Below are 11342 nucleotides of genomic sequence, written 5' to 3' on the forward strand. Positions count from 1 at the left end.
CATCAGGGGTCATTAAAGGTCCATTTATTATATGGTGTTGTATTAAAATGAACCTCAGTACATTTAGTAAGCATTGAGTGACGCAAGTGTTGAAAGCCATCTAGAAGCAGGTGGAACAGGGAGACCCCGTAAATCACCATAACTTCATAGAGAAAACTGCAACCGAGGACATACTTGATGTGTGTTCATCATAGCAAGTAGACAGTCCCTATTGTGTTTTGTTAGTGTCAAAAGCCATGGCAAGGAATCACTGAGCCTTCTGGCTCTTTTTTTTTAACATACTGGTGCATTGTGACCCTTTAATGAATTGCCATAATTCAATGCCACATCTAGCAAATCTAGTATGTATACGAAAAACCACAGGCCAAGACATTACCTTTATTAGATGTGCTTGTTAGGCAGAAGTAGACAGCCATTTCAAGATCCATCAGCTCAATGAAATTGTTGGAAAATCTGACCAATTCCAAATAACCTCTAAATAACCTCAGATGATGTTGCATGTAAACTGTGAGAACACGCTATACGAAGCGCCGCTTAAGGAACATTAAGATTCATTTTGAGGACAATCCAATGCTCTTTGTAGGAGGAGGTGCATTTTGCAATTTTTCACTTAATGGTTCAATATGACCCTTCAACGACCCCTTACCATGACCTACCATGACTTCGTTTAAATCCTTCAAAGAATAAGCATACAAAGGTCTGTTAAAGTTTTGGGGGCACTGATTTCAATTGTTGACCTTTAATGACCTTGCATAAAAAATATGTGAAAAGGCTATAAGAAGCATTCCTCAAGGAGCATTATTACTTGTATGTCAAGATAATCCAACGCTTATTTTAGGAGATACATTTTGCAAATATTTACATAATGGTTCATTATGCCCCTTTAGGTGGTCAATGATGGCCCAGCAGTTAATGGACATCGTGTCCTAGTTTGGTCGACATCAGTCGACGACCGAATAGTCGGGGGCAAAAAGGTAAATGTAGACAGACAGACAGACAGACAGATAGATGGCTGGATTTGACTTGCAGATTCCATGCTGGTTTCTTCTCCAAAAGATTTATTTAACTCATTTGGGAAACCTACAAATGTTATTCCACCCTCTCTGGCTCATAGCTATATTATTATTACACATATATTTTTACTCAAACACTTAACCTCTAACTCATATATTCCGGACAACAACAACCTCCTAGAATCTTCTACTAAAAGTAGTGTTTAAGCTAAAAAAAAATGATTAAATGGTAAGGTGGCGTGTTTTATCCAAATGCTGATCAGCTGATGGGAAGAACTTCATTTTAGCAATTTGACCATTTGTCCCAGCATATTTATAGTATATTTATAGTAAAACATCACTTGTTGTGCTTATGTCATCATGGGTCCACTAAAACGTAACTAATTCTTGTATAAATGCTATTGTTGTGCACTTTTATGTCTTCAGTATCTATCAGGAAGGCCTGGTGGCCTGTAACGGTTGGGATCCCCTCCATTACGTCCATGGCGATTAGCCTCCTGGTCAGCCCTACTGTCCTCGTACCCGCGACCGCTGGAAGATTGAAAACTCTCTCTGCCATTGCTACATTAGGGAGAGAAACACCAAATATAAGTAAAATTGAACAAACTCGAAATATTTTCAGCAAATCGATGAATAAGAACATTTTGTGCAATTCCTTTTAACTGAAATTCAAAAACAGAAATCCAGGTCATATTTTTGCAGCAGGAAATGTATGTCGGATCCACAAGACATAGTTTCCTGTATTTATTAGTAAAACATGCTTGTTGTAATAAATAGTATAGGATGTGAGGCCAAATAAAAGAAGAAAAAAAATAGTTTCTCGTCCCCGCTGTCACGCTTTTTTTGGCCGCATGGATTTTTTTGGCTTCTCCAACATCAAAATTATAATATTTTACCAAAAAATGGCTTGTCCGACCCCGGACATTATCTGTCGAAGTCTTTAGCGATGTTTCGTTCCATTGTGGGCTTGGTAAGGCGTGCTGCCAACGGGCCCTTCGGATACCTAAAAAATAGGGCCCTCACGCCGACTTTTTCCGAAAAGTTAGGACGATAAACTATTTTACTTGGCCTGAGTAACTTTTGATACTCACCTGATAACTTCAGCTGCCCATCTGCCCCCTGGTCCTCTATTGGCAGCATCATAGTTTCCCCTGGCATGAAAGTATTTGTCTGAGTTTTTATAGTTTGCTTCCCTCATGTCGCTATAGGCTCTATACATGTCATAAGCCCCTGTGCAGAAGACAAACGATGATGGACTTTGGTTACATGAACGAGTTCATAAAATATTAATCATATCATGAAAAACACAGAACATTAGATAACGTACATGTCAGAGGACCTGAATGTGTAGTGATTCCATGCTTATTGGGATCATGCATATTAAGAATGGACTTGACATCGCTACAAAACTACGCAACAAAAAACGCTACAAGACTTTTCAGTATTTGATCTCCGAGAATTGCAAAACCAACAGGTATAATATAATCACCATAGGGAACAAGCATACAAAGTATGAATTGATGGTTGACTTATTGTGGTTACTACAAAAGAAATCGAACATTTTATTTTTTTTACCCACACTGAGTTAGTTATTTAGATAGCTTTTAACGACGCACCAACACTTGCGGTTTATGAAGCGTCAGTCAAAGGTTAGTTAGTTAGTCTACAAGATGAAACAGTAACAAGTCCTCCCTTTTAGTCGCCTCTTTCGACAGACAGGGAGTACCTCGGTCCTATTCTACCGCCCTGACTTACATGGGGGTCACCCAAACTGAGCTCAGACCTCTACTGAGATCATTAGGGGGGACCTTGTACTCATCATGAGGATCATACATACCAAGTTTCAATTTGATCCGACAAGGCGCGGTAGACGTAGCGTGTTTACAATATTTTCAGTCTCTGACCACTGTTGGCCGCGGATGACTTCTAACCTCACCCAAAAACAACAGGGATCATGTAATTATCGAGCAAATTATACCTACCAAGTGAACTTGACCAGATCAAGCATGGTACACTTATCATGTTTTCATGTTTACATGAAAACAGTACACAAAAATACCAAAAATCACATATTTCCATTTTTTACCAAAATTGGGTTGAGACATCTACCACGATCAATAGGGACCGGACCGTCTACTCAAAGTGAGAAACATACATAACAAGTTTCAACCCGATCCGACCAGGCACGGCAGACTCGGCGTGTTTACAAGATTTCAGTGTTTGAGCTCTGTTGACCTTAGATGATCTCTGACCTCTCTCAAATACAATGGGGGTCATGTACTCATCATGAGAAATAAACCTACTAAGTATAAACTTGATGTGACCAGGCATGGTTGACTCGATTGGGACCCTTTTGATTCGCAAGGAATCAACAGGTGATATAAATTCTTACTATGAAGACAGGGAAAATGTCAAGTTTCTAACCTACAGCAGCCTCTCCTGGCCAATTGTACCACTGGGCGTGAGTTTCCACAATGAGAATGAGGACAGGTCCTGCAAGTAGCAACTTCATGGCTGTAGATGCCTAAAAGTGGAGGAATACAATTATAAGGAACATAAATTCTAAAAAAATGCAAAAACTGTCCATAGACACATCCTTAAAGGCCCTGTCTCGTCTACTCGCCCTCTATATTCAGTTATAGAGGGAGAGTAGACGAGATAGGGCCTATAAAATACTGGATACTGAAGTACTGTATATTGTCACTTAGGACTTTCGTATTCTGTCTCCTCTTATATAATGTCCTGCAGTGTTGGTCCATGGAACTTCTTAATCATGGAAATTCCGTTAGGAGACAGAATGTTGTTGTCACGCAATTGAGCATATCCGACGCTGCACCACAGATGCTCAAGTGCGTGACGACCCGTTCTTTTCACGTGTTAGGCGTATTGTCATCACCAGATGAATTGAGTGAGACTCGCTTAAATATAGAGGGCGAGTAGACGAGATATGGCCTTTAAAATACTGGATACTGAAGTATATTGTCACTTAGGACTTCCGTATTCTGTCTCCTCTTATACTGTCCTGCAGTATTGGTCCATGGAACTTTTAAATCATGGAATTCCGAACAAAATGATGTTGCTATTGAGTTTACACACTAATTGTCTTCCTGGAGATCCTCGCTAACAGCAGCCGCCCTGGAGTACAGGTTCGAAAAGAACGACCTAAATACCTCAGATGCCTAGTGACCTGACTTAGCGTGGGTTGTTCGCACAATTGACGTTGTGTTTATGAAGGGTTCACAATCGTACAAAATCTCTCTATGAGTCGGTATTCACATCTGGTCGGTTTTCCCTCAAGTTACCCTATTATATAGTTGACTCAATGTAATCAGTCTTACAAGACACTCGTAACTCCCATATAATAACGGGCTTTGCGACAGTGTCTATCCACGGTCGATCACACCTCAAAGTTCCCCAATAAGTCCCAAGTGGCTTCCTGAGCCAAAGTAACACAGTTAGAATACCAGTCATAACATATAGTCAGGGTGCTAGCCCAGTTTCATTTACACGTTTGAGGACGGAAGGTTTGATGGTCCCGATCAGAAAGTCTCATGGGGTCTGGGGAATGAATATATATGAAATTTCCTTTTTTTCCAGGCGGCAATATTAAATTCTGGCCGCCATCTTGGAAGTGGGTGGCCCAAGCAACATACCATGACCATCATTTGTTTCAGTGAGCTCGGAAACACCTTAATTGACCCCTCATTTGTTCATCTCCGAATTTTACAGCCAGATATATGACATTTCCTTTTTTTCTGGCGGCCATCTTGGATTTTGGCCGCCATCTTGGAAGTGGGTGGCCCAAGCAACATACCATGACCATCATTTGTTTCAGTGAGCTCGGAAACACCTTAATTGACCCCTCATTTGTTCATCTCCGAATTTTACAGCCAGATATATGACATTTCCTTTTTTTCTGGCGGCCATCTTGGATTTTGGCCGCCATCTTGGAAGTGGGTTACGCAAGCAACATGCCATGATAATCATCTGTTTCAGTGACCCCGGAAACACCTGAATTGACCCCTCATTTGTTCATTTCCGATTTTTACAGCCAGATATATGACATTTTCTTTTTTCTGGCGACCATCTTGGATTTTGGCCGCCATCTTGAAAAATCGGAACCGTCAAAGTGGGTTCCACGGATAAAATCGATAGATAGGTCGAAAAGAAACTCCATGCAAAATTTGGTATGTCTTATAAAATGTTTCCAATAAATTTTTATAATCATACCTAAGTTGAAAAACACCTCTCCTCAATTGCTATGCAACTTTGAAAAAATGTTGTAATGCATGAAGATAACGATGGAGATTTATTGTGACTCGCGTGACAAGAAAACGTGACTCGCGTGACGAGTTCACTTTTTGGATAGTTCTAGACCAAATGCAGTAGTGAATCGAAGGTATAGATCTTGCATAGTGAAATATAACATTCATTGGTCTAGAAAGTGTCCAAAAGGTACTTCCCTTGGGAATGTCCAGATGATATTAATGTCCCCAAGTTACTGCAGACAGTAGGTAATACACTATACGGGTAGTACAATTGTTCAGGCAATATATCTTGTCAATTTAAAGTAAATAACAATATTTAGTCTGTTGAAGTCACCCATTTCAAAGTTATAGAAGAAACAGATCTATCAAAATGTGATTCAAATTACCATTCTCATTTGTCATATTTGAATAAACCAAAAGTGTAATATTTGTGAAGATACATTTCGCTCATAGGATTTTGGGAATGATTAAGCAGTTAAAACTTTAAGGTTGTCAAGTCATAGCACATGGCATTGCCAGATACAAATATAGATTATGTTTTTGTATATTACTAAAAAATCAATGACATGTGCTAACTTTCCAAATGTGGTGATAAAAAGGCATTATATTGCGAATAAATATTCATGATTTTATATTCTGATATTTCAAATGAAATTATTATAATTAGTTTAATTATGTGTGTCCATATTATTCAATTTGCCTAATAAAAGGGGAATGCATATATATCTTTAATCAGTGATTTATTCATCAAACTATTACATCCCTGTAATTTTCACACAGTAATTAGGTAGAAACACTATCTTGATTTGACGTGACTCGCGTGACGTGACTCGCGTGACATTCGTTAAGGGTGATTTTCTGCAAAATTTGAATATCTTCTGAATAGGAAAATTCAGTAATCCTTTTGGTATCTATGTGAAGACTTGATATTTATCATTTGGAGTAAAACTTTTGTGCAGGCAAAGAGAAAAAACAAAAACAGTCAATTTTGCGACTCACGTGACAGTAAATCGAGGGTGTTTTCAATTCACCACTGTTGTCTAATGCCTTGATGTCAACAAAAATTGAAGCTATTAAGTGAGCACTGTGCTATAGCAAATATTATTAGTCCAACACAAAGTAAATAGGTAGAAACACTATCTTGAATTGACGTGACTCGCGTGACGTGACTCGCGTGACATTCGTAAAGGGTGATTTTCCGCAAAATTTGAATATTTTCTGAAAAGGAAACTCAGTAATCCTTTTGGTATCTATGTGAAGACTTCATATTCATTATTTGGAGTAAAACTTTTGTGCAGGCAAGGAGAAAAAAAAGAGAGTAAATTTTGTGACTCGCGTGACAGTAAATCGAGGGTGTTTTCAATTCACCACTACTGTCTAATGCCTTGATGTCGAAAAAAAATTGAAGCTACTAAGTGAGCACTATGCTATAGCAAATATAATTAGTCCAAAAACTGATATACCTATGATTACTATGTAAAAATCTGCAGAAAATGAAATTTCAGTGTAATTTTCATAATTTTAGTTTCTACGGGAACCATTTGTTATTACCGACCCCATAATCAAACAAATGATGTTTCGGGGTTGAAAAAAATATTTTTAGTAACTACAAGTATTCTCTTTATTGGAAACTTATACAATTTTAATGTACAATGATTTTAAATTTGTTGGTATGATGTTGACCTTATCATGGAATTGACCATAGGCTTTCATCTGATACTAAATTAATGGGGGTATAGTGAATGAAATTTCTGAAAAAAATGTCCCAATTTCCCTTGGGGGTTAGAAGTTTTACCTTTTGCCCTCAAATTTGACACCGGCATTCCAAAAAAATCCCAGAGAACCCCTAAAAAAGGAGACAGGTCCCAATTTTTTTCCAGTAACTCCCCCTGTCCTGTTCGTGCCACTGACAAAGTTTCAGGAGCATCCCCGCTTCCATTTGGGAGGAAAGGGGAAACATTGGTGAAAATTAGGTCAAATTTGAGTCAAATCAGGTCAAGAAACAGCCGCCATTCGAAAGTCATATCTCCTGACCCTCCTGGCCGATTTTCAAGCTTATTGGACTGTCCAGATTGTAGAACCATGTTTAACCGAATGTTGTGAAAGTACTCAAAATTTTACCCTGTGAGGTTCAGACAACTAGTGAGAAGCATTTCCGTTCGGAGTCGACGTTCGTAAACAAAGGATTTATATCATCGACAGCGAGAACAAATTGCCGATTTTTTCTGGTAATTTCTTTCAGTCCAGTAAGTTCACCCTCCCTGAAGGCATTCTAGCATTGTTTTGGGCTCTAAATGTCAAAATTCCTAGCCAAATCGCAGCCAAAACCAACGTGAGCCGAAGCTTGTTTTTTTTCTCCAGCCTAACGCTAGCCTGTAAAAAGAAAATGGAGGGGTCAAGCCTAGGCTCCAGCCACGCGTAGTTTGATAGGATCTAGGACCCATTATGATTGGGACAATAAAGGATTTTGGTGGAATAAAATGGGATAAACTGGATACATGAGGGGAAGTTAGCTTCTTAGGACCTTCTACTGTCACCAACTTGGGTGACTAGTGCAACCGTGTTCGTGAGAGGCACCCCCGATGGCGGGGGAGAGACATCGAAATGGGGGCCTATCAACTTTTTGAAAATATTGTCAGAAAGCTCTCTTTGTGCTGAGCAAATTTATATGAGGTCATCATCGACAATTCTGAGCCAATTCTGAGTGTTTTTTGTTTGTTACTTAAAATTGACAGGACGAATTTTTGAAATTAAGCGCTCATATAATTAATTACCTGATCGACGAGAGTGCATGTTAGCATTTCGCACGTGATTGATATACCACGTATATCATGTGATTGAGATATCACATATACCACATGATTGAGAAACCACGTATACTGGACATATTTCTAAATGGCTCTTCGTAATGCAAATGAATAAATAAATGTACCCCATTCAGCATCTCTCTTGATGTTGCCTGCATTTTTCTCTGGGTGGGGTGGGTAAAGAGGTTGTACTTCTTGTGTCCTATTATATAATATTTACTATTTATCATGTTAACTGCATGGAAATGGCAACATCTATAATTGTTTGTGAAATAAAACCTTTACAACTCAAACCCTGGTTCTTGCTTTAAATCTCTAAGAAAAATAATGTAACGCAACTATTTCAGTCTTGTAATGTACAGTACTTACCAGAAGGCAAATAAAGGAAGACAGCAGCAAAGGTTGATACTGGAAACAGACGTCGGTGCAGGATTCTTATTAAAGAGTATAGCAACGATAGGGCAACGGCAACGCAATGACAAATATGTCAGTTTATGTTATCGCGAAGCTACTTATATACACAAAGAACAAAGCCCGGGCCCACGACGAACGTCGTAAAACATTAGGTTTCTTATGTGATTGGTGCATTTTTGGATGACGCGTTTAAAGGCCGCTTACGATTGGTTGTTATTCACAAACATTTCGACACTCACGTTGCTATCAGGGCAGAATGGAGAATTCTAGAACCTAATTTATGAATTGACCGTAAAAAGAACTGTTCCAGAAAGTTAGACCCTGGAGGTAAAAACTTTTACCCCTTTTTGAAAACTAAACCAAATTATAAATAGAGAAGCCTTCACTTTCGTGTCCCAGGCCAGAATGGAAAATTCTATGTATGGAGCGAGAAAGCGGAATATATTATGTACAACAATATGTATGCTTTACTTGCAAAATACATACATGGTTTACTTCAAAAATTTTAGACATATTTATATATATTCTGCAAAAATATATTCTCTGACACAAAAGCATTTATAATATAAATATATATTCTCTAAGAGAAATATATATATATATATATATATATATATATATATATATATATATCTTGTTAAATCTTGTTAAGTATACATCTTGTTAAAAAACATATATATTCTCTGACAGAAAAATATTTTTCTCTAACAAAATATATAAATTCTGAGACAGAAAAAATATATATATTCTCTAACAACAAAATTCTATTCTGTGCAAAAAAATATATTCTGGTCGAAAAATATATATATGCTGTACAAAGTACCAAAACATATATATTCTCTGACAGAAAAATATTTTTCTCTAACAAAATATATAAATTCTGAGATAGAAAAAATATATATTCTACAGGAAAAATTATATTCTGTGCAAAAATATATTTTTATTGTGTGTACAGAAAATATATATATTCTCTATAATTCAAGACCTATTCTGTGCGAAAAATATATTCTGTACGAAAAATATATTCTGTGCGAAAAATATATATATGCTGTACAAAGTACGGAGCTCTGTAAGTGCTGACCAAGATGTTCAGTAACTTCAGCAGTGACCAGCCTGTTCATTACACTGGCCATTCATAAAACGCACATGTTTGCTCAGAATCTTAATGCAGTTCATAGTTAGTGGGTTTGCGATATCACATTGCACATGATAGTACCCGATTATTCCATAACAACTCCCTGATTGTACGACGGTACGTTCGACAGCGAAGCCTTCTGTACCGTAACTAGCCGGCTTAACAGTAACTGCTCACTTCTTCACATTTCAAGGTTATTAGTTTGGAACGTTAGCCGGTGTGTTACGTAAGCAGTTTGCCAAACCTTGCAAAGGAAACGAACGTGGGAAAGTCATTTGCACAGCTCAAATTTCCTGCGATCTACCGCAAGTGCCTATTGAAATCTGTAAGGCAGGTAAACTGTTACGTCAGTGGTGCAGGGCGCATTTCACTCAATTGTATATTTTTTTTAGAGAATATATATATTTTTCTCTTAGAGAATATATATTTTCTTTCTCTTAGAGAATATATATATTTTTGCTCTTAGAGAATATATATATTTTTTCTCTTAGAGAATATATATATTTTTACACTTAGAGAATATATATATTTTTCTCTTAGAGAATATATATATTTTTTCTCTTAGAGAATATATATATTTTTCTCTTAGAATATATGTATTTTTTCTCTTAGAGAATATATATATTTTTTCTCTTAGAGAATATATATATATTTTTTCTCTTACAGAATATATATATATTTTTCTCTTACAGAATATATATTTATTTTTTCTCTTAGAGAATATATATATCTTTGGCATAGAAACATATAATTTTTGTGTAAGTATATATATATTTACAGAATACTTATTGTTAGATAATATATTATTATAAACATATATACAAATATGTCTAAAATGTATTTTGAAGTTAACCATGTATATATTTCACAAGTACAGCATATATATATTTGTACGTAATATATTCCGCTTTCTCGCGCCATAAGTTAGACCTTGGAGGTAAAAACTTTTACCACTTTTTGAAAACTAAACCAAATTATAAATAGAGAAGCCTTCAGTCTCGTGTCTCAGGCCAGAATGGAAAATTCTAGAACCTAATTTATGAATTGACCGTAAAATGAACTGTTCCAGGAAGTTAGACCTTGGAGGTAAAAACTTTTACCACTTTTTGAAAACTAAACCAAATTATAAATAAAGAAGCCTTCACTCTCGTGTCTCAGGCCAAATGACCTCGATGTGAGGCATTTGCTGGCTCATTTTTATAGTTTCGACTATCTTATTTGCTTGTTCTTTAGTGTGTGTGGGTGGGGGGGGGGGGGATATTTACAGAGTTTCATGTGTGCAGGATAAGAAGTTTTCTCTAGGTGAGCTTAAAAAAAATTCTGCTGACACTGTTCCTAGCTATTGCACGTTCCCGCGTGTTATCCCGAGTGACCTATGTCATATTACACTATTATCAACATATAATTACCATAACATTGAAATTTCAATAACTCCGTCCGTGAACTGGCTTATTGTTGACGATCCACCATGATTTGTAGAAGGAGTAGCAATGTGAATCAATTCTTGGCTGGCAGACAGATAGATATAGACAGACAGACAGACAGGCAGACAGACAGATAGACAGACAGATAGATAGATAGATGGACAGACAGACAGACAGACAGACAGACAGATAGATAGATAGATAGGGTCGGTCAATGTTTGGAGCAGGGGGGGCGGGGGTCATGCTCCCCATCTCCGTTTACTCTCGACATTGCCCACATT

At 37.2% G+C, this 11342-nt stretch overlaps 1 protein-coding gene across 1 annotated transcript; it reads right to left on the minus strand.

Moving 5' to 3' along the window:
* Positions 1-1017: 1017 nt before the first annotated feature.
* Positions 1018-8610, minus strand: LOC139971762 (serum amyloid A-5 protein-like). Its single transcript, XM_071978494.1, has 4 exons — positions 8458-8610; positions 3438-3537; positions 2105-2243; positions 1018-1574 (listed from the first exon to the last, which is right to left on the minus strand). Exons 2-4 carry the CDS (start codon positions 3523-3525, stop codon positions 1436-1438), a joined length of 366 nt encoding a protein of 121 aa, XP_071834595.1. The 5' UTR covers positions 3526-3537; positions 8458-8610; the 3' UTR covers positions 1018-1435.
* Positions 8611-11342: the final 2732 nt, after the last annotated feature.

The sequence above is a fragment of the Apostichopus japonicus genome, chromosome 8, assembly GCF_037975245.1.
Source record: "Apostichopus japonicus isolate 1M-3 chromosome 8, ASM3797524v1, whole genome shotgun sequence".
Classification (NCBI taxonomy): domain Eukaryota; kingdom Metazoa; phylum Echinodermata; class Holothuroidea; order Aspidochirotida; family Stichopodidae; genus Apostichopus; species Apostichopus japonicus.

Coding starts and splice junctions, on each gene's coding strand:
- LOC139971762 (XM_071978494.1), bottom strand. CDS start 3,525: ATGAAGTTGCTACTTGCAGGACCTGTCCTCATTCTCATTGTGGAAACT. Junction 2,244..3,437: donor GCCAGGAGAGGCTGCTGTAG/GTTAGAAACTTG, acceptor TCTTCTGCACAG/GGGCTTATGACATGTATAGA. Junction 1,575..2,104: donor TGGGCAGCTGAAGTTATCAG/GTGAGTATCAAA, acceptor TCCCTAATGTAG/CAATGGCAGAGAGAGTTTTC.